Source organism: Protopterus annectens, chromosome 13.part0 (assembly GCF_019279795.1).
Source record: "Protopterus annectens isolate FY-2018-M chromosome 13.part0, PAN1.0, whole genome shotgun sequence".
NCBI classification, from domain to species: domain Eukaryota; kingdom Metazoa; phylum Chordata; order Ceratodontiformes; family Protopteridae; genus Protopterus; species Protopterus annectens.
In genome coordinates, this window is record NC_056747.1 from 842014572 (window position 1) to 842035462 (window position 20891).

The following is a 20891-nucleotide window of genomic DNA, read 5'->3' on the forward strand; positions in this document are numbered from 1 at the left end:
GTACACAATCACACCTAGGGCCACTTTAGAGTGTCCAATCCACCTACAGCATGTCTTTGGGATGTGGGAGGAAACCAGAGCACCCGGAGGAAACCCACATGACCACAGGGAGGACATGCAGACTCCACATAGAAGGCACCCCAGCCGAGGATTGAACCAGAGAACCTCTTGCTGTGAGGAGGCAATGCTAACTGCTGCACTACCGTTGCCACCCTATACCCTAAAAATATAAGGAGATGTTCAAATAAAACAAATAATATATAAACATGCACTTAGGCATATTTATAGCGATCGTTACTTTACTGTAAGCCTCCTAGATTTCAGGGTAGGTTTAATTGAGGCCCTTTCATTTAAACCTTTCCCATTATCGGCTCTCAGCCTCAATATCCATCTAACTTCTCTCCTCTCTGTTGCATTCTTTATATCACCCTCACGCACAGTAGATGTAATTTTATCAATCACCATAAAACTAAAGGTGTGATCCTCTCCCATTGTCACAACATGTTTCGCTAAAGCATTATTCATAGACTTAATCCTGATGTTGTAAAGGTGTTCCCTTTTTCTGTCCTTGAACATGCGGTCTGTTTTACCTACGTAATATGACAGACATATAGAACAGATAGCAAGATATACCACATGCATACATTTCTTCTATAAAGTTATTAAAACTTATATTTGTTGCTGAACTATTAGCTTCCAAACTATACAATTCAAAAAGAACAATACTTTCATCAATCATATTTAGGGCATTAATACAGTTTTTATTCTCCTTATATTCAATACCTATTGACCCATCCATTACCATAATATTAGTCTTAGCATTTTAAACATTGCTTTTTTTCATTCATACCATTATTATTTTCGTTTAAGTTGTTGTCATTTTGGTCATGCATTTCAAAGGTTTTCAAACTATTCACTTCAGAAAGACCAATACTTTTATCAGTCATGTTCAGAGTATTTACATAGTTTTTATTCTTCATGTGTTCAATACCAATAGGCCCATCCATTACTCTAATGTTGTTAACATTTTCTACATTTAAACCAACACTATTACTTGTTGTTCTCATATAACTTATATTTTCATTTAAGTTATTAACATTTAAATCTTGTATTTCAAAAAGATCATGATTTACATCAACTGTCTCATTCACTGAATTCAGGACATTTTCAGAATTATTATTCCCTGAATGTCCAATAGTAACGTTCCCATTTGGGTCAGTGTTGTTACTCATTTCACTCACTCTACTATTATTTTCATTTAGATTATTGCCATAATTACCATCAGACACTTCTAATTCAAAAAGGACATTTTCAACAGCATTTTCATTAATTATGTTTAAAACCATAACAGGGTTTTTATTCCCTGAATGTCCGTTCTCATTAGTCCCAACAAGTGTCTCCATATCAAGGCATTCACCCAATTTTTCAAGATGGTTAGTGTCTACAAGTTCAAGAGGCCTTACCATTGGTAATATGGTTGTTGTGGTGGTGGACTTCCCCTCCTTCCATTCTGGCCCCCTTGTTGACCCTGATACCCTTTCCACTTTTGATTTTTGTTCCTGGATGTCCAGGAACCATTTTTGTTTTTCAGGCGTGCAGATCTTCTTGGTAAGGGTCGAAAATCCTGTTCTGAATCCAGCCTTTGTTCTCTAAGTACTTCTGGGCCGTCAGTCGCATCTCCTACTTGCATTTCAGTGGCTTCCCCGTCTGTTTCCACAAATGATACCCTCGACCGGTGACTCATACCAGGAATTGGATATGCCCTTTTTTGTTAATATTCCTCCTGGTCTCTAACTTTTTCTGTTTCTTCTTTTTGATTGTAGATTCATGCTGCTCCACTCATGGGAAAATACTGTTGTAAATCCCTGTATTGGACTCGTATAGCCCATGCAATGTAATCTCCCTCTGCAAAATCATTATTTCTTCTTTCAAAATATTTATACTTCTTTGGTTTTCCTTTACCAAAAGCTGCATGAATTCCACGCCAGTCCAGTCAAACAGCTCAAGCAACTCATGGTGAAAGACTTAACCACTTTTGATGTTGATGGGGAACTTGCAGATCCTCAACCCCTTCGGTACCCTTCCATAATGAATGCAGTCCTCAAAAAACAAATTATCTAATTGAAGCCCTCTAAGTTTTTTCAGTGCTTTTTCCAGCTTATACACCTTTTGTTTAAAGCTGGAAATAGGGTCTTCATTGATGGTTCTCTGGCTCCCATACCCATTCCAAGATGGTACAGGCTCCCTATTCAGCCAAGTGAGGAAATCTCCCTCTCCCATTGGCTGGGGCTCATTTGCTCCTGCCACACCTTTCACCAGTCTCGCTTACACCATTTGTGCTCGCACCTTTCTGTAACACCCCCGAATCGGACGCCTTTGCTTCTTTTGGTTCCCCTTGTGAAAAAACATTGTTACGGACTCTTGTGTTAGTTCCAGTTGAATCATTAACTTCTCTAAGTCTACCAGAACACACGAAGTCCATTTTATTGTTGATTTGGGTAATCATAGCTAGCAGTTGCATTAAGCTTACATTGTCCTTGCTACTGCCATTATCAGATGCCACAGAACTACCCATTTCCATTTTCCACCTCTTCTTACTTATAGTTTCTCTCTTCAGAGCCAAAATAAGTCCAAGGTGTCTCAATTCTTAACATATCAGTAAGTCAGTAGGTCAAGCTCCTTGTACTCAACCTTACTCCAAAAAACACAGTTAAAATGGAGAAATGACAGTACCAAAAAAGTGTTTTGCTTGTAGTTTCTTTCTTCAGAGCCAACTCCAGGTTAAACCAAGGTGTCACAGTTCTCAGTGAATCAAGCACCCTGTGCACAAATCTACACCAGAATAAAAAATAAAAAAAAAGTCCAAACCAAATGTCCACAAAGATCACACAGGGTAACTCTCTTCCAAAAAAACAGACTCAAGACAGATAAGGTGATTAGCACTTTTGTTCCCTTTATTCACACTCCAAAATAGAACTTCATCAGATACACACACCTTACCCTCTTCCCTCTTTTTATACACAATTCATTAAAGCAATTGCCCCAATCAACACACTTTACAATTAATTAAACAATTAATTAAACTTGAAATTTGATTCCTCCATTTAAAAACCATCAGTAGACATTTTAAAAGTATATAAATGTATATACACATCTTCCTATTCTTGTTAACCAAGCTAATAAAATTCATTTTCATTTAAGAATACACTTTTTTAAAAATCATTTGCTTGTTGAAATTAATTACTTGTAAATGTAAACATTATCCTAATGCATTTGTTAACCTTAAAAGAAACAGAAGAAACAAAGGGAGCACATTCCTATTCAAATCTCTTCAGCCCTTAAGTACAATGAGCTACTTAGTGAAATTCTGTCATTGATTGCAGGGAAAACTGTTGCGTTTAATAAAACCTGCCAATATGTTTCCCTGTACTCCAAAAAGCAGGACCAGTTACCTCCCCTCTCTTGTCTCCCCACCTTTTCCAATACACAAAAAAGAAACTTCCTAAAATCTTTACATCCCATACTATGTCTATATAGGACATTTGTTGAAGACAAAAAACATGTGGTAAAGGATTCCTGGCATTTATTAAAAAGTATGGCAGAAAATTAATTTAAAGAAAAAATAATATTTGTAAGTGTAGATGTCAAGGACCTTTTTTTGAGTATTCTATGTGAAGAAGGTATGGATTACTTTCAGGAAGCCTTAAAGAAAGGAACTAGGTATTCAGAAGGTGCAATTTATGTACTAGCTACCCTCATGGAATCAGTTTTGAAAAACAATTTTGTTTGGTTCCAGGGAGAATATTTCAAACAAACCCAGGGGTAGCAATGGGGGCAGCAGTAGCCCCAGTGTTTGCCAATATCATTCTTTGGCAATGGGAAACTGAATGTATACTAAGTTCCAGGTTCAGGAAAAACATCTATAGATATTATAAATTCCTGGATGACATTCTAATTCTCTGGGAAGGTGAGCCAGAAGAGGTTGATGTATTTTTGGAATACATTAATTCCTCTACAAATTTTCAAAGCTTCACTAGTAAAATAGAGGATGAAGAGGTTAACTACTTGGATATTTACCTATATAAAAACAGAGGGAAGAGATGCTATGAATCCTGTATTTATAGAAAGCCCACTTACTCAAATGGGTTTCTACATTTCAAAACTGATCACCCCTTTTGTCAAAAAAAAAATTTGGTTAAGGGCCAAATGATTAAAATATCTAGATTGACAACAGATGACAAAAAATCCAAGAACAGTTGGAAGAACTGAAGGACATGTTGAAAGTAAGAGGGTACCCCAATAGTGTGTTAGAGGTTCAAGAAAAATATGTAGTAAATAGAAGAAATGAGAGTTACCCTCCTATACTAAAAAATCCAGAAAACCTGGTAGGGTCAAACAAACCAGAAGATGGTACTAGTTGCTGTTCTATATTAAATTATGACCAGGATAGTTTGGATGTAAGGAAAATAATAGAAAATAACTGGAACTGTGTTTTTGGAGCATTTGGACTTGGGTGACAAACCAAAAATCATATTCAGAAGGGCATTTAACATTAAAAATTTATTTGAAAGGAAAAAGAACAAAGACAGGATTTCACTTGGATATATGAGGAAATGTAATGGATGTAGGGAGTGTAGATACATATATGAAACAACTAGTATAATGATTGAAGGCTACAAAAGAACAATTTCAGTAACAGGTAATTATAATTGCAATACAAAAGGAGTAGTGTATGTAGCCCTGTGTCAGTCCTGTTGTGCATACTACATAGGAAAAACAGAGAATAAACTAAAAAAGATAATCAGCATATGCGCAATAAGGAGACAGGACAAAAACAATGCCCTATATAGACATAGTATGGGATGTAAAGATTTTAGGAAGTTTCTTTTTTGTGTATTGGAAAAAGTGGGGAGACAAAGAGAAGGGAGGTAACTGGCCCTGCTTTTTGGAGTACAGGGAAACATATTGGCAGGTTTTATTAAACGCAACAGTTTTCCCTGCAATCAATGACAGAATTTCACTAAGTAGTTTATTGCACTTAAGGGCTGAAGAGATTTGAATAGGAATGTGTTCCCTTTGTTTCTTCTGTTTCTTTTAAGGTTAACAAATGCATTAGGAGAATGTTTACAGTTACAAGTAATTATTCCAACAAGCAAATGATTTTTTTAAAAAAGTGTATTCTTAAATTAAAATGAATTTTATTATTTATTTTATTTTATTTTACATTTGTTAACCTGGAAAGTCCAACTGGATATATCCATTTTCAGTGAAGGTCCGGGGAGAAAAGCTCCAAAACAATATTATAGTTACCAAATAAGCAATAAGTATAACAGAAAGGCATATTTTACAACATACAAGAGGCACGTTTTTTACACCTTAGAGAATTTGGATGTATAGTTGGGTGTACAGTTAGACTTCCTGTTTAGGATGAGACTTTACATCAATTTATGGACAAGTAGATGCCTATAGTTAAACTGTAAATCTCATTGAAAATAGCAAAAGTAATGAATTAATAGCCAGGGGTAATACAGGAGCATAGTCTGTTATTCAGGAAGTGTATTTTTAGTAGTTTCTTGAATTGGGTTGAGAAGTTATTGCATGTTATGTAGGCAGGAAGGGAGTTCCAGATTTTAGAGTAGTGGCTGTAAATGGATTTACCTGCCTCATTATTAAATTTGGTTACCTTAAGGAGGTGTTGGATACTTGCTCTTAAGGATCTGGTAGTGGTATAGGGTTGGAGTAGTTGTTGTAGGGCTGGGGTTTTGTCAGAGTGATGTATTAATTTATGTGCTAAGGATAATTGATTGTATTGAAGTATTAGTGGGAGTTCTAACCAGTTTTGTTCTTTGAGGCATTCACAATGGTGGGTTCTAGGGGTGATACTGTGGCAAATCTAGCTATCTTATTATAACAGCTGTCAAATTTGTTCAGGCCAGTTTTTCAGAGATTGGTAAACACAGGGGGAGGCATAAAGTAAGGTGGATAGCAGGTGTGTCCTGGCTATAGTAATTTTAGAGTGGTTGGAGAGAAATTGTTTGTTGCGATAGAGTAGGCCCGTTTTTATGAATGTTTTTATGGTCTGGGAAATGTGTATGTCAAATCTAAGGTGACTGTCAATTTCTAGGCCTAGCAGTTTGGCATGATTGGTAGGGGTGATGGAGGTGTTGTTGTGTGAGGAGACTGTAAAGTTATATGAGGAGGGTAAAGATATGTGGGGACTAAAGGGGAATATTTTTGTTTTAGCTGGGTTAAGAATGAGGTTTTGGTTGGTGATCCAAGTTTCGGCTAGGGAAAAGCATTCCTGTGTTTGGGAGAGCAGGAAGTCTAGGGTGTTGGCTGCACATATTATGGTGGTAGCATCTGCATATTGGATTATCGAGGCTTTGGGAATGTTGGATGGGAATTGATTGGTAAATAAGGTAAAGAGCAGTGGATCCAGAATGGAGCCTTGGGGAACCCCTAGGAAGACAGGAAATAAGGGAGAGAGTTGGTTTTGCCATTTTACAGCTTGCTGCCTACCATTGAGATAGGACTTAAACCAAGAAATAGCAGAGATGCTAAGGTTTAGGGTGGATAGTAAGTAAAGCAGTTTTTCATGGTTGACCATATCAAAAGCTTTGGATAAATCTAAGAGTGTGGCAGATATGAGCAGTCTGTTATTAATGGTGTTGGTAAATGATGTAAGTGCAGTGGTGGTGCTGTGAAAGGGTCTGAAACCATGTTGCTGTGTGGATAGCAATTTGTTTTCTAGGATGTTGTTCATTAAATGCATGTGGACCACACTCTCAAGAAGTTTTGACAGGGGGGAAAGTATAGCTGTAGGACGGTAGTTATTGAGTTCGAGAGCTAACCCCTTTGTGCAGTGGAGTTATATGCGATATTTTACAAAGCTGAGATACTTTGCACTCAGAGATAGATCTATTAATTACAATGGAGATAGGATAGGCTATAGCTTCAGTGGCTAGTTGAAGATATTCTGCTGGTAATTTATTAGTGGCTGTGGAGGTTGGTTTAAGTTTTAGGAGTAGTTTTTGTATGGTCTTGGTTGGTAATGGGTTGAAGCTGAAGTTGGGGTGACTGTTATTTGTTTCAGGTGAAAAGGGTATTTTTGTTGAAGTGGGGTTATTGGGGCTTAGTTGGCTGTTAGCTAGCTAGAGTTGACTGCTGCCCAGAACTTTTTGGGTTGTTTATATGTTTAGTCTGTATATTTTGGTAGTAGGAGATTTTGTCTGTTTTGATAAGTTCTTTAGCTTTGTTGCGTAGTTCTAGGAACTTTTGTTTATCTAATTGGGATTTGCTTTTATGATAGTTTGTCCATGCTTTGTTTCTATTTTTTCAGAATGTTTTAGTATCTAAAGTTAGCCAGGGGGCATGTTTAGTTTTAATTCTTGTGGTTCTGAGGGGGGCATGATGGTTAAGTATATTTGTAAAGGTAGTATTTGAAATATAGTACTGCTTCATCGAGGGATACATTTTTAGGGGGGTCCAGTTACACTTTTTAGGTTATTGTTAAAGTTAAATAGGTTAAAGTGTTTTTTGTTCCTAATTTCATATACAGTTACTTGGGTCGGTTGGGGAGTTTTACTTCTTAGTAGAAATGTAACTGAGGGTGTCTGGCAAATATCCAGCTTGGGATATTAGGAAAGGATGTGATACATTTATATACTTTTAAATGTCTATTGATGGTTTTTAAATAGAGGAATCAAATTTTAAGTTTAATTAATTGTTTAATTTTTTATTTATTTATTTTATTTATTTACATTTGTTGACTGGGCTAGTCTAACTGGATATATGTCCATTTTCAGTAGAGGCCCGGGGCGAAAAGCTCCAACCAGTTACAGAGACAAATGTGCAATATTACAGTATACATATTCACAATATAAATTAGTAACATACAGTAAAAGTGAGATGAGATAAAAATACTTTGTGAAAAACCCTAAAGAAAGTAGATGTGTTTAATATTTTTTTTTTGGGGGGGTGGATGCTATAGTAGAAAGAGCATTAGGAACCAAATTGTGTTGTAAATGTTTGTATATTGGGTGAAATCAGTCAGGGTTGGAGCAGGGACAAAGCCAGTGGTTCCTTAATTAATTAATTGTAAAGTGTGTTGATTGAGGCAATTGCTTTAATGAATTGTGTATAAAAAGAGGGAAGAGGGTAAGCTGTGTGTATCTGATGAATTTCTGAGTGTGAATAAAGGGAACAAAAATGCTTAATTGCAAAATGTAGGGCATATGCTTTAAATTCCCCTACAAATTTATCAGTCCACAAAATCCAATATTTCCAAATTTTCTTGTTCTACTATGTTTCACAAATAGAATTATTGCTTTGTAATCCCACATTTGTTTGTTTGCAGATAACTGATTGTATTCTCAGAATATTAATAACATGAAGTAGGGTATAAGGTTTAAAGATCTCCACAAATTTAACAAAGTTCAAGGAAGTTCAATATTTTCAGATTTTCCTGTCCTGTCATGTTTCACAAGTATAATTATTGCTTTATCGTCCCTGAGATGTCGATTTGCAAGTTACTAGCTTTAATCTTGTTCATCTCCATCTCCCAAATCCTGTCTCTGTTTCATTTCCAACATATTCCAGATTCTTCTAGTCAATTCTTATGTTTTCTTCCTTCTCTCGGGCTATTGAAACAGTGGAAAATATTTCATGGGCTCAGTCTCTATGTAGTTCTTAGCACCAGGAGAACACAAAACAGAACCTTCTTCTGATTCACAGCTCACCTTTTATTGGACAGACTTGTATTTTCCCCTTAGCATGTACTTCATCAAAAAATGGTTTTGCCACTCCAGGGAAATCACTTTGAAGATGGCTGGTACAACAGTTTGAATCTCATGCCTGTTTTTTGACATCCCTAAATAATGGAATATATTTGCTCCTCTTCTGCCTGGTGTACATTGAGTAATCATTCTCCACAAACACTCTGCTATCTCCCACTTTTACCACTTTATCGTTCTGCCGCAGTTTTGTCAAAATCAGCTCCTTCTGTCGATAAGACTGCACTTTTACTATTAAAGGTCTAGGTTGTTTTTTACTAACCAGATTTGGAGTATACACATGATATGCCCTTTCAATTAACAGTTCCTGTTGTGGAATACCAGTCCAGTTGCTTATTTGTGCTTTCATAAAATTAATACAGTCTGTTCCTTCCAACTTCTGTGGTACAGCACAAGATCTCAGGTTTTCCCTATGTGCTCTGTCCTCTAATTCTATTATTTTTTGAAAATCTCTTGTGCAGTCTCATATTCAGCCAGCCTTTTCTTCATTTCGCCCTCTGAGTTTTGCAGTTCTGTCACCTTATCTGAATATCTGTTTAAAGCTTCTTCCATTGTTTTCCACCTTTTTGTTGTTTGTGTTCATATACCTCTTTCAGTGCTTCATTTATTTTAATCAGGTCTCTGTGCAGCTGCTTTATAGTCTCCTTTAGGTTACTGGACATCATGTCTGTAACTTGTAGTGCTTCTTGCTGAGCCACTGCAGTACTCCTCTCAGTCTGTGCTTCCTTCTCACCTTTTGTAGCTGATTTTCCTCCAGATACTTTATATTTCTTTTTTCCTGGCATTCAGGCAGTGCACTTACTAGCCAGTTACTGAAATTTACCCAAAAATCTAGGTCTACTGGCCTTCTTTGCTAAGTTTCTCTTTACAGACTTGGAGAGCCAGAATTAAGCTGTTACTCAGTGTGTAGCCATCTTGGAATCCCCTGGTAGTTTGGACCTAGACCCTACTTGGAAAAGTTTTGTTATGGTGAGTATAACAAAAGGTAATGGCCTTAGACAACCATTTGGAAATAGTCTTTTTTGACACAAGTTTTCCTTTCTCCATATTTTCACAAGAAATGAACAATCGATCTGAAGATCTGGAAAATTTAATTCTGTTATGATAGTACCTGAGTTGTCTGTGGACATCCACGGTATGGAATATCCCTTCTCCCTCATTTTTGGGTTCAGGAAGGAAAACGGGATGGAGAGTTTGGCTTAAAGTAAACTTGGATACCACTTTATGCATAAAAGAAGGATTAGTTCTCAAAGAAACCTTGTCTGTGTGGAAAATGAGGAAGGGTTGACTCACCATAAGAGTTAGAAACACAGATACTCTTCTTGCAGAGGTCAGAGCAAACTGTGAAACTGTTTTCTGTGGTAAGAACCTCAATTCAGCCAGGTTAGCTGATTCAAATGAAGAAAGTGTTAGCTTCTCTAACACAAAATTATGCAAAACCTCTTTCAAAAACATTTTGACATGAGATTGCATTGAAAGAGGAGGATTCATTAGCAGACATACTGAAATGGCCAATAAATAAACCTTGATAGAGGAGTAAGAAAGGCCACAGGATAGTTACTCAGAAATATTTCAAAACCAGAGAACAACTAGCCTTGAATGGGTGCTGGTTATGTTGTTGGCACCAACTAGAAAACATTTTCCATTTGCTAATATATGATTTTCTAGTACCAGATTTTCTTGCCTCCATTACTACCTGCTGCATGTCCTCAGTAAGGAAGTGCTTAAAAAGACTTAAGACCATATTATCTAGGCAGTTAGTTGAAGCTGATAATTGGTGTTGGGCATGTCAAATGCCTTTGTTCTTATGTGAGTAGATCCAGCCTGTGAGGAAGCTTGTGGTAATTTCCCCAGACCATTTCCAAAAGAAGGGAGAACCATGGTTGCCTAGGCCAGAAGAGAGGCACCACATTGATCTCGGGGGATTCCTTCTGTATCTTCAGAAGTACACTGGATTTTAGTGAAACGGGTAGAAAGCATACAGAAATGTTCCAGCCCAAGGAGAAGAAAAGGCATATGTCTTCCAGCCCTTCTTCCTCAGAGTTCTGGAATAGAATCTTGTCATCTGATTGCTCAGGGAGGAGGCAAATAGGTCTACTTGAGGAACTTCCCACAAATGGATCAAATCTTGTACCCCCCCCCGATCTAGTTTCCATTCATGAGGAATTGCCCTTGCCCTGCTCAGCTTGTCTGCCACACAATTATGCTCTGATGGAATGTAGGATGCCTATAGAGTGAGATTGTACTGTAAAGCTATATTGCAAGCTAACATGGCTAGTCTGCAAAGGGGGTACAATTTGGTTCCCCCTTGCTTGTTGATGTACCACATAACTGTGGTATTGACTATAACAACTTGAAGAGGCACGGGGACCGAAGATGATTCAGAGAGTTGAGTGCTTTGATCACGGCAAGCATCTCTTGTATTTTATGTGCTTGTGTCTGTCATTGCTGTCCCACATACCTTGCACTTTTATCCCTCCTGAATCTGCTCCTCAAGCAAAGTCTGTGGTGTCTGTGGTGACTGGCTGCTTTGGAGAGAAGGGGAAACCTGGATTTAGGGATATCTCTTGTAAACACCAAGTGATTTCTTGTCTGACAAACTCTAGCACTGTTATTTAAAAAGACAAAGGGTGTTGGTGCTGGGTCCAAAGACACTTCAGGTACTACTGTACATTTCTCATGTGGAATCTTACTGCTGGTATCATGAGAAACCATAAGAACCAAAATCCTTAGGTATTCCCTCACCGTGACCAAAGTGTGAGTGGAAAAGCCTAAAAAATAGATCTAGCTATAGATCTATTTTTTCTTGTAGAAGAAAATCTCTTTGAACTGTGGTGTCATGTTGACATCCTGAAAATAAAATCCTGTGAGTGGGAGTCAAGAAGGACTTTTGAATGTTCTCTTGGAATTCAAACCTGTGTAAGAGCTCTCTCACCCAAGTGAGAGAGAGAGAGAGAGAGAGAGAGAGAGAGAGAGAGATTGGCTCTTGATACATTGAAAAAGACTCTGCAAAAATAAGGAAGTTGTCTAAATATGGAATATGTGGATACCCTGTAGCCTGCAATGAGCTATAACTGGAGCTAGACACTTTAACTTGCTTGGTGTGGTGGATAGTCCAAAGGGTAAGGCATAAAACTAATAATGTGATCCAGACACACAAAACCTTAAGAAACACCTGAAATCTGGATAAATTTGATGTGATGATAGCTTGTTACCAAGAAATTTGAATGAGGAGGAAGAGGTAACAGGCTATGAAGTGACATTAGTTTGAATTTGAGCACTATCACAAACAGGTTTATGAAAGAAAAATCCAGAACTAGTCTCCAAGTATTTTCTTTGTTTGGCACTAAAAACATCCTTGATTAAAATCCCTTTCCACTTGAGAATGGAAATTGGTTCTATCACACCCTGGTATAGCTTGTGGCAGGTGGAAATAAGAGTCTGTTCTGGAGGATGAGGAATTACACCCTGAAAAGGAAAAATTTACTCCCATTGACATCTATAACCTTGATGAATGATCTTCAAAACCTGTTTGAAACTATATGTTGCCAAAGAGAAAAGTGGAGAGTCAGACTTTCTGGAAGACAAAAGGGGTGCCAGGGCTGGAGGGATGGGTGCAGGTTCGGAAAATTCCTTCTATAATAGTTCATAGTAGATTCTGAGGGACTGAGAAACCTCAATAGTTTCCCACTGAAACTGAAAACACTGGCGCATTCTAGAAATAGTCTCAGAAAAAGAAAAAAAAACACAGGTGGAATCAGAAAGTGAGCTCTCCTCTGAGTATGAATCCAAAATCTGAGGTGAAAACCATTTTTTGTCCCTTCATCTTCCTGTCCAAATTCAGAATCTTGAATCTCTTCAGGAATGAAAGTATGTCCCTTTCTTTTACCAGAAACTACCTTACAAGATGACTCAATAGCCTGAATTAAGCCCTGAGCCAGACCTAGTCAGCTAAGCTAATCCTGTTTAAGGCAATTTGAGGAAGAGTTGATACATGCTTAGTTTTCTGCTTCTTTTTGAGAGAAAAAATTGGGTGAACAGTGTTTTTAGTGGCGCCAGCAGTTTCAACATGGATGGGCACAACATTCTAACAAAACAGGGAAGCCTTACCTGTTCCCTTTCCCAAGACCAACAAGAGTGGCATAGTGAACCTCCAGTCCATAGTAGCTGTAGGTGCTACACCAGAGAGATTTGGGGTAAAAGATGAGTGATCTGAGGTACAACAAATGACCACAGCTGTCACTCACCTGTAGCTGAGGCAAATTGCTAGCCTGCTGTGGTGCAAAGGCTATTTACTTAACTTTTTCTTTTTGTGACTGGAAAAAGACTGACCGTGGGATTGACAAGGGTTTATGTTAGTGCCTCCATTGTTCCATGATCAGACAAGAAATGGTGCCACTTTCCAGTGAAAATAAGCAAATGCCGATAAAAATAAAAAATCTTTAAAAAGTCACTTTTCCCCAGACAAACACAGTAAAAACATTTTAAACCTCTATGCTAGCCTAGTAGCCCCACACATTTTATTCACAGAAAAATGGTTTTCAGTTACTTTAAAAAACTTTTAAACTGACAAGAAAAAAAGTACAGTGCAGTCTCATGACAAGTCTGTTAAAACAGAAACTCCAAGCTTTAAAATAACATTCCTGAAGAGGAAAGTATAAATAATAAGCAAAAGTATCAAATGGAAATCTTTTTTTTCCCCAAAGGGAACTTATCTACCTGGCAAAGGAACAGCACAACTCAACTGTCAATCTTTGAAGGCTTCAGAGGAGTGTAATCCTCAGTGGCAGAAAACCTCTGAAGGGCTGGGTGTCGAAAGTTGTCTTTTAGTCAGCTCAGCTCAAGCTGCTTTACAGTTTGGACACATGGAAGGTGCCCTGAAGCTTTGGAAGCTAGCTGGCTGTTATTTCCTTGGCAGGATATAAGTCATATAACTAAGGCTCCTGCAGCAGTGATCAATATGAAGAACATCCTCCTGTTTTACAGATTTTTGGTACATGACCACATTCCACTGCAGCATTTGAGGCAAATGCTAAAAACAGCATCTGGACCAACATATGGTGTGCAGGTTGTAAGAGTTCAGTAAGATCACAAAGGGATGACTTTACAAGATGAGACATGTCTGACGAGACTGCGAGAGCATGATGGACATACAAGAGTGGGATGTGTGCATAGTGTGGTACCAAAAAAACAGATAACTATAAGAAGACTTAATGAATATGATTCTTAGTATACTAGATTGTAAACATTTATAATAATTTAGTAGTATTATGCAGATACATTATTGTTTTCTAATAATAAAACATTTTAAGTTGGCACATACTCATGATTGTCTTTATCATTTATTTGGTAAACTTGTTGACAGGTGTGGGTCAATGCAGCTGCCCAGATCTTTAATTCCATTGGAATTGCTTTTGGTTCCTTGATGGCTATGGCCAGCTACAATCAATTTAACAATAATATACTGAAGTAAGTAAAGAAAGACCTCTTCAAAACAACAGTTAAAACTTATAAACCTCTATTGTTGAATGTGTAGGACTGGCTTTTGTATTTTAAATATTGATGTAAATAAGTGTAGATGGTACAACATGAAATGAATAGGAACAGTTACTTTGTCTATGAATGGAAACAGTTACTTTATCTGTCACAGTATTAGATTTGCCAGACTGACAGATGGAGTTAGTACATATAAAGGCAACTGTTCATTTATGACAGTATAAAGAACTGAGAAGGAAAAGCTGGTGCAATATAAATTAATTTAGCTGTTGCTTATTTCATCTGGACTGACAGATCTATTATAAAGGCTCCCCACACTTGAGATGAGGTGTTTTCTGTGCTGCTTTTCCCAGTTGTTATTCTGTATTTCTAAGGAGGGTTCAAGACACATACCTTAATCATGATGCAGCCTAAAAACTCAGTGATGAAATCCTTGACTGATGATAGCCAAACAGATAGGCCAGTTGTCTGAGACATGATCAGAGAGGGAAATCAATTCAAAATAAGTTAAACTAAGCAATATTTAAATAAATACTACTGTCATTTTGCAGTATTTTAATGGAGTGAAAAAAATCCTCTGTTAAGCTACTGTAAAAGGTACCTTATTATTTATACATTGCAAAATGGCTGCAATATAATAAGACAGTTTCTACGCATCAAACAATCGGATGTTTTTCATGGAAAAAAACACAATACACTTAGTACTAAATTCATTTACTGGTCTTAAGAAGAAAAGGCAACAGTTAGATGATCCATTCAACATATGTTTAATATGTTAAAAGTAGTTACACGCAGTGCTTGTTTAACTCTTGTTTATATTAGTTTACACAACCCTCCAGAACAGTATTTTATTGTTGGATTAAGTTGCTGTGTAAAGAACTGATAAACCCTTGTTGAAAGTTTTTGTAACTTATCCTGACGTTTTGCCTCCACAGAGTTATTTAATGGTGTGCAGGAGTGAAACATTACGCATGGCAGTGTAGCTGTCCCCCCCCCATGTAAAATAATTTTCTCATTTTCCACATGGAGTAAAGGTGTCACATCAGCTGTCGTTGTCACTCTCAGTTCAATGCCACTCTCCTACCTTCTTTGATGGTCATGGCTGACTGCCACAAGTCTTCTCTTACACAGTCCATCCATTTCTTTGTTACATGTCTTCATTTTGTCTTGCCTTCTTCATGTCTGTCCAAATCTTCTTCACCAGATTGCCTTTTAGTTTTCCTGCACAGGTGCCCATACCACCATAATCTGTTTTCTTTGACATTCTCTGCAATACAAGCTACTTGGTCTTTTGCTCTGATGTCCACATTCCGTCATCTGACTCACAGTGCACATTCTTCTTAGTTCACCTAAAGCTTCCTCAACTGCTCTGCCTTCACTGTCCAGGTTTCTATGCTGCACACAAAAACACGGGCCACAGCACTGTTTTGTAAACCTTGCTTTTTCAGCTCCTTTGACATTCTTCTGTCATAAACTACACATGACACTCTGTGCCAATTGGCTGCATCCCTATTGTTCAAGCTTTGACCTCTTCATTCAGACTTCTCTTCTCCTCAACCACCCCTCCTAGATACTTGAAGCTAACATGTTCCACTATTTTCCCTTCTGTCTCATTTCTCAGCTTCTTCTGAATTCCCATATATGCTGCCATTATAACTGTGTTATCTGTACTGGGTTTCAACCTATGTGCCTTCAGTTTTGCATTGTATTCCATTCCCATATCTATTGCTGAAGTTATTGTTCAGAGTTTGCCTGTAATCGCACATCATCTATATACAACAACTCATTGATTTGTCCCCACTGATCTGTTTGCTAATGTAGTCCATAACCAGTATGAACAGCAGTGGGCTCAGAGCTGAACCCCGATGCACAATCATTCCCACTGCAAACCTCTCTGTGAGTCCAAACACTGCCCGTACTTGTGTCTTTGGGTCCTTGCACACAGCCTGCATGAATTCTATCAGTGTTTCTGGGACTTTGAACTTTCACAGAACTGCTCAAATCAGCTTTCATGGGATCTTGTCATATGCTTTCTCCAAGTTTAGGAATGCCCAGTAAGACTCTGCCTCATCTCTAGTTTCTTCTCAAGTATCTGTCCATGCAGTGTGGCAGGAGTTTGATATCTCTATACTGCCCACAGTTGTGAATGTCCCCTTTGTTCTTCTACAGTATTACTAGTATGCTTATTCTGCGGTCATCTGGGATATGCCCTTCTCTCCATACTGTTGTGAGTACCCTCAAGAGCTACTGTTCCCCTAACTCTCTCAACATCTTGATCATATCTACTGTGATCTCATCTGAGCCTGCTGTTTCCCTGACTTCATTTTCCTTAGTGCTATTCTTACTTCTCCTAGGGTGGACTACTCTTATCTCATTGTAGGCTGTGTCTGGGGCAGTACAGCTTCTGTGGGGATTTCTTCATTTAGAAGCTTCTGGAAATACTCCTTCCAGTTGCCTTTGATGTCCTGTAGACTGGTGAACAGGTTGTTGCTGGCATCTATTATGAAGGAATCTGATGAGTATCTTCTTTATATTTCTGTATTTGCCTTGCTACCTACTTTCCATTAACTGGTTGAGTGTCTCTAATGCTTTGCTCATCACTATTGCAAATGTCCTCTAAGCTTTTTTGTTAGCTAAAGACTCTTCCTTCTTAGCCTGGTCCATCTTTTCTATCTCCCACTTCTTCCTGCATGTAACATGTTTTCCCCATGGAAACAAAAGAAGAAAAAACAACTAAAAAGTACCCATTTTATTAGTTTGGTTTGCTTCATTGGAGTTCATTGAAAACTGACTTGATCAGCTGAACCATATCTCTCTGGAATAATAAATCTATGGACTATTCAAAGACTAGTGATACAAACTGCATCTTGAGAGCTGTTTTGATTCTTTAGTGCCCTCAAGTGACTGTTGTAAAGATGTTTATGCAGTGTCGATGATGGGTCTCGACCATGTGTAGTTCCTCACCTCATAAAGTGTGCTTCTGAAGAACTCTCGAGGGTAGGCTTTTGAGGGAAAGGCCTGAAATGCCAATTCACTGGAGGGACATTTAAGGTTCAAAAATGATACTTGATTAAAGATTAAGACATCAAGTTAACAAAAAAGCAAAAGGAAGCAAATATCCTCTAAATGCTGCTTGACTTAAACTGATAAAAGGAATAATGTTAGCAGTAGGTCAGGAAAAAGAATAATTTGTAACAAAAAATAATAAAATGTATAATGGTATTACAAGGACTGTGTTTTGAATAAGATGTTCAGTGATTTTAATGACAGAAAGTGATGCAATATTTTTCCATTTTTTTTTCAGAGATACTTTGGCTATTTCTCTTATCAACTCAGCCACCAGTATCTTTGCAGGGTTTGTAATTTTCTCTGCATTCGGGTATATGTCTTACATCCAGAATGTTCCAGTCACTGATATTGCAGTAGATGGTAAGAAACCAAGTGATTACTATTTGTATAAGCTATACTGAATACTGTTGACAAATTATATGTGTCTCTGTTATTGAAGCTGTTTTGCAGGCAGATGCCTAACAAGGAATATTTATAACCAGCAGTTACATCTGGCTCAACCTGCTTCCCAATATGTCTGAAAAGTATTCTCAAACTTTGCTCATCTCCATGGCAACACAGGTCCATCAGGATTACTAATCTTCAAATTACCATGTTCCATAAACAATAATTTAAGAAGTAAATTTACAAAATGTGGATGTTATTTCATCCAGGGGCTTGAGAAATCAAAATATCACATTCAACAGGCACTGCCAAGAGCAGAGCTCTTAAAAACATTTTCAGTATCTTGACCCTTGTGTCATCCTGTAGCCATCTTTGTGTTTGGAATGTACAGTACGGAATTTATAAATGTAAATGGGAAAATACTGCATACCCAGTGTAGCGTTTCTCTGCTAATTTCTAACTGATGGTAGGTCATTGGTTGTCTTAAGGGAATAGATACCCCATACTAGTTTTCATAATAAATTACATTCACAGTATGAGACCAGTTTGCCCCCAGTAAAACAACGCAAGTAAACAGAATTTGGCTGACCATGTCTTACTCTTTCTAAATAGAGGATTACTGAATACCATGATGCATATTTCTGTTTGCATTTATTTTAGACAGAGATTATTGATAGCCTTTTGAGATATCTCTCAGTGGTTATGATTACTGCTTTTATTAAATATAATATATTACATTAACAAGGAGGCTTAACGTACTTAATACGCAATATTTTATGACATATGGATAGTATAAAACTTGCATGTACAATGTACAATACTTTTCAAAATCACCATCTAAAAGATGACAAGTCATTTGTAATCTGTGAAATTTGTAATACTTTTGCCAGTGTAGAACAAGTGTATGGGGCATGCTGATTACACTCCATAATCAGCAAAAAGGCAAGCCAGTAATGCATTTCTCTACCACAAGACACAATCATAATACCTTTCACAGGAACATAACATTGGTTATGCACCTTCCAAAGATGTTATGATTGGATCCTGCACTGCAGCATATATGACGGCCTCCACAGAAAAATAGTGTCAGAACCTGCGATACACTCAGTGCTGCCACACAAATAAAAAGCTGTAGCACAGTGAAATGTCTAACAGCTTTACTGTAAAATATATCATGCTTTGAAGCCAGTGCCATGACAAATAGAGATAGATCCCCGACTACAGCTATGGCAGTCCAGGATCAATCAGTTCCTCAGAAGTCTGAGGTGCTGAAAAGAGAAGGATGGGTGTGCGTATCCTAGGGGTGAGAGTGCATGCTTGGATGCTTCCTGTGATAAACTCTTAGTGGAGGCTGGAGACTCACAGTGGGACATTGTCCTAAGTGGGAAATTACTGGGGAACACTGGCAGAGTCACCATGGAGATGGGGCAATACAGCAGTATGTCCTCGTTGCATATCTGTCTATTGGACACATACAGTCATACTCTGGGGGGGGTTACTGCTTGAAGTACAACGACCCCTTGACAGCAGTATGACAGTGGATCAGGAGACACAGCCTCCTTGCCTGCCCCAAGCTTGGGTCAGAACAAGTCCAGGGGAGGAATTTGTGAGCCTGATAGACCAGATGGATGAGGAGAGGCCTCAGTGGCAGCCAATGATCAGATGGCAAAAAGATCACAGAACAATGATGCATACTTTTACACATTTTTGTAACTGGTAGTATATCTGGACAGCTAAAGCTCCACAAACTGCAACAAATTATGATGAGTATCCTCTGATCATAATTAACTTTATTTTTGTTTTCTACATGAATGTCAAAAATCCTCTCTCAAGCTTCACTTTGTTCCACTGTTGAGGTGAATTTCTTTGCATCCATGTGTAAAATACATAACAAGTTAGTTATGATCAGAGACCAATCATAATTATCTACACTGAATATAAATTATAACAAACACCATAAGAGTTAGCTATGGAGTGGAAGATAAACACAATGCAAGATACTGGATCCAGTAGAAATTTCACAGTATTTTCATTACAGGGAACTCTATATTAGGCACTGGTAGGGTAGCTAATAAACTTTTGGTAGAACAAATATTGTTTTATTAGACAGGCAAGAGGCATGATGGTTCCATTTGTTACATAAGTAGACATTTACAGTCAAAAAAGCAGTCACTGATGTTAAAAAATAGGATTTAACAGTCTATTGTCTTAGGATGATATACAACTGATTCCTATATTAAAATCATTACAAGGTTGCATTCAGTAGTGTTCATAAGGGCAAATTCATTGGGTTCATTATAAATGCTTGGCTTTGTGCATACAAATTTGCAAAGTTTAATTCCTACCACTGTAAATAATATACATATAATCTCAGACAATTGTAAGCAATAAACTACCTTCTGTGTGATTCCTAAATGCAGAATTCATGGGAAACCTATAATAGCTGAAGATGGCTAGACAGGCTGTATCCCAGCACATCACTTGTTACCATGACCACATTTGAGAACAGTGTATGTATTATTACATTAAACTTGTTTTTTTTTACCACCCTTTTCTCTTTCTGTTGACTATAGGTCCTGCATTGGTGTTTGTAGTTTACCCACAAGCCTTTTCTACAATGTCAGTGGCCCCTCTCTGGGCAGTCTTGTTCTTCTTCATGCTGTTATGTTTAGGAATAGACAGTGAGGTAAGTAGGAACAGCTAGACATTAACCATCTATTTGACTATGAGAAACAGATGCAGTTATGTTTTCAAAATGTTCAAAATAATGTTAAGAACTTTTCAGGGCATAACTGAATGGTAAATCAATACACTTTGCATTGATTTTTTTATTTTTTATCAATATAAGCTCCCAGTACCAGCTTTCATGTGTTGTTTGCTGACAGCAAATCATTATCTAAAAAAAACAACACATCAGTTTGTGAGGGACAATGCATCCTTGCAATGAATTATATGTATCTTTATTACCTATTCTATTCTAAAATTGCTTTTCATGTATTTAAACAACATACTAAATGGGTATTTTAATGATTCACAATTCTTAGAGTAACTATTGATTTATGCATAACTATGACTTCAAGTCTTGTGACAAATGACAGTCTTTCGATACTTTGTTATAACCAGCTATTATCCTTCTGTATAGCCAGTTTA

At 37.5% G+C, this 20891-nt stretch overlaps 1 protein-coding gene across 1 annotated transcript in view; it reads left to right on the forward strand.

The window, feature by feature from the left end:
• Window positions 1–20891, forward strand: part of LOC122788366 (sodium- and chloride-dependent GABA transporter ine-like) — a 431595-nt gene that overhangs the window by 209602 nt on the left and 201102 nt on the right. Inside the window, exons 6-8 of the mRNA XM_044055443.1 lie at window positions 14158–14261; window positions 17593–17717; window positions 20315–20427. Coding sequence (XP_043911378.1) covers window positions 14158–14261; window positions 17593–17717; window positions 20315–20427 — 342 coding nt within the window. The remainder of the gene's footprint in view (window positions 1–14157; window positions 14262–17592; window positions 17718–20314; window positions 20428–20891) is intronic.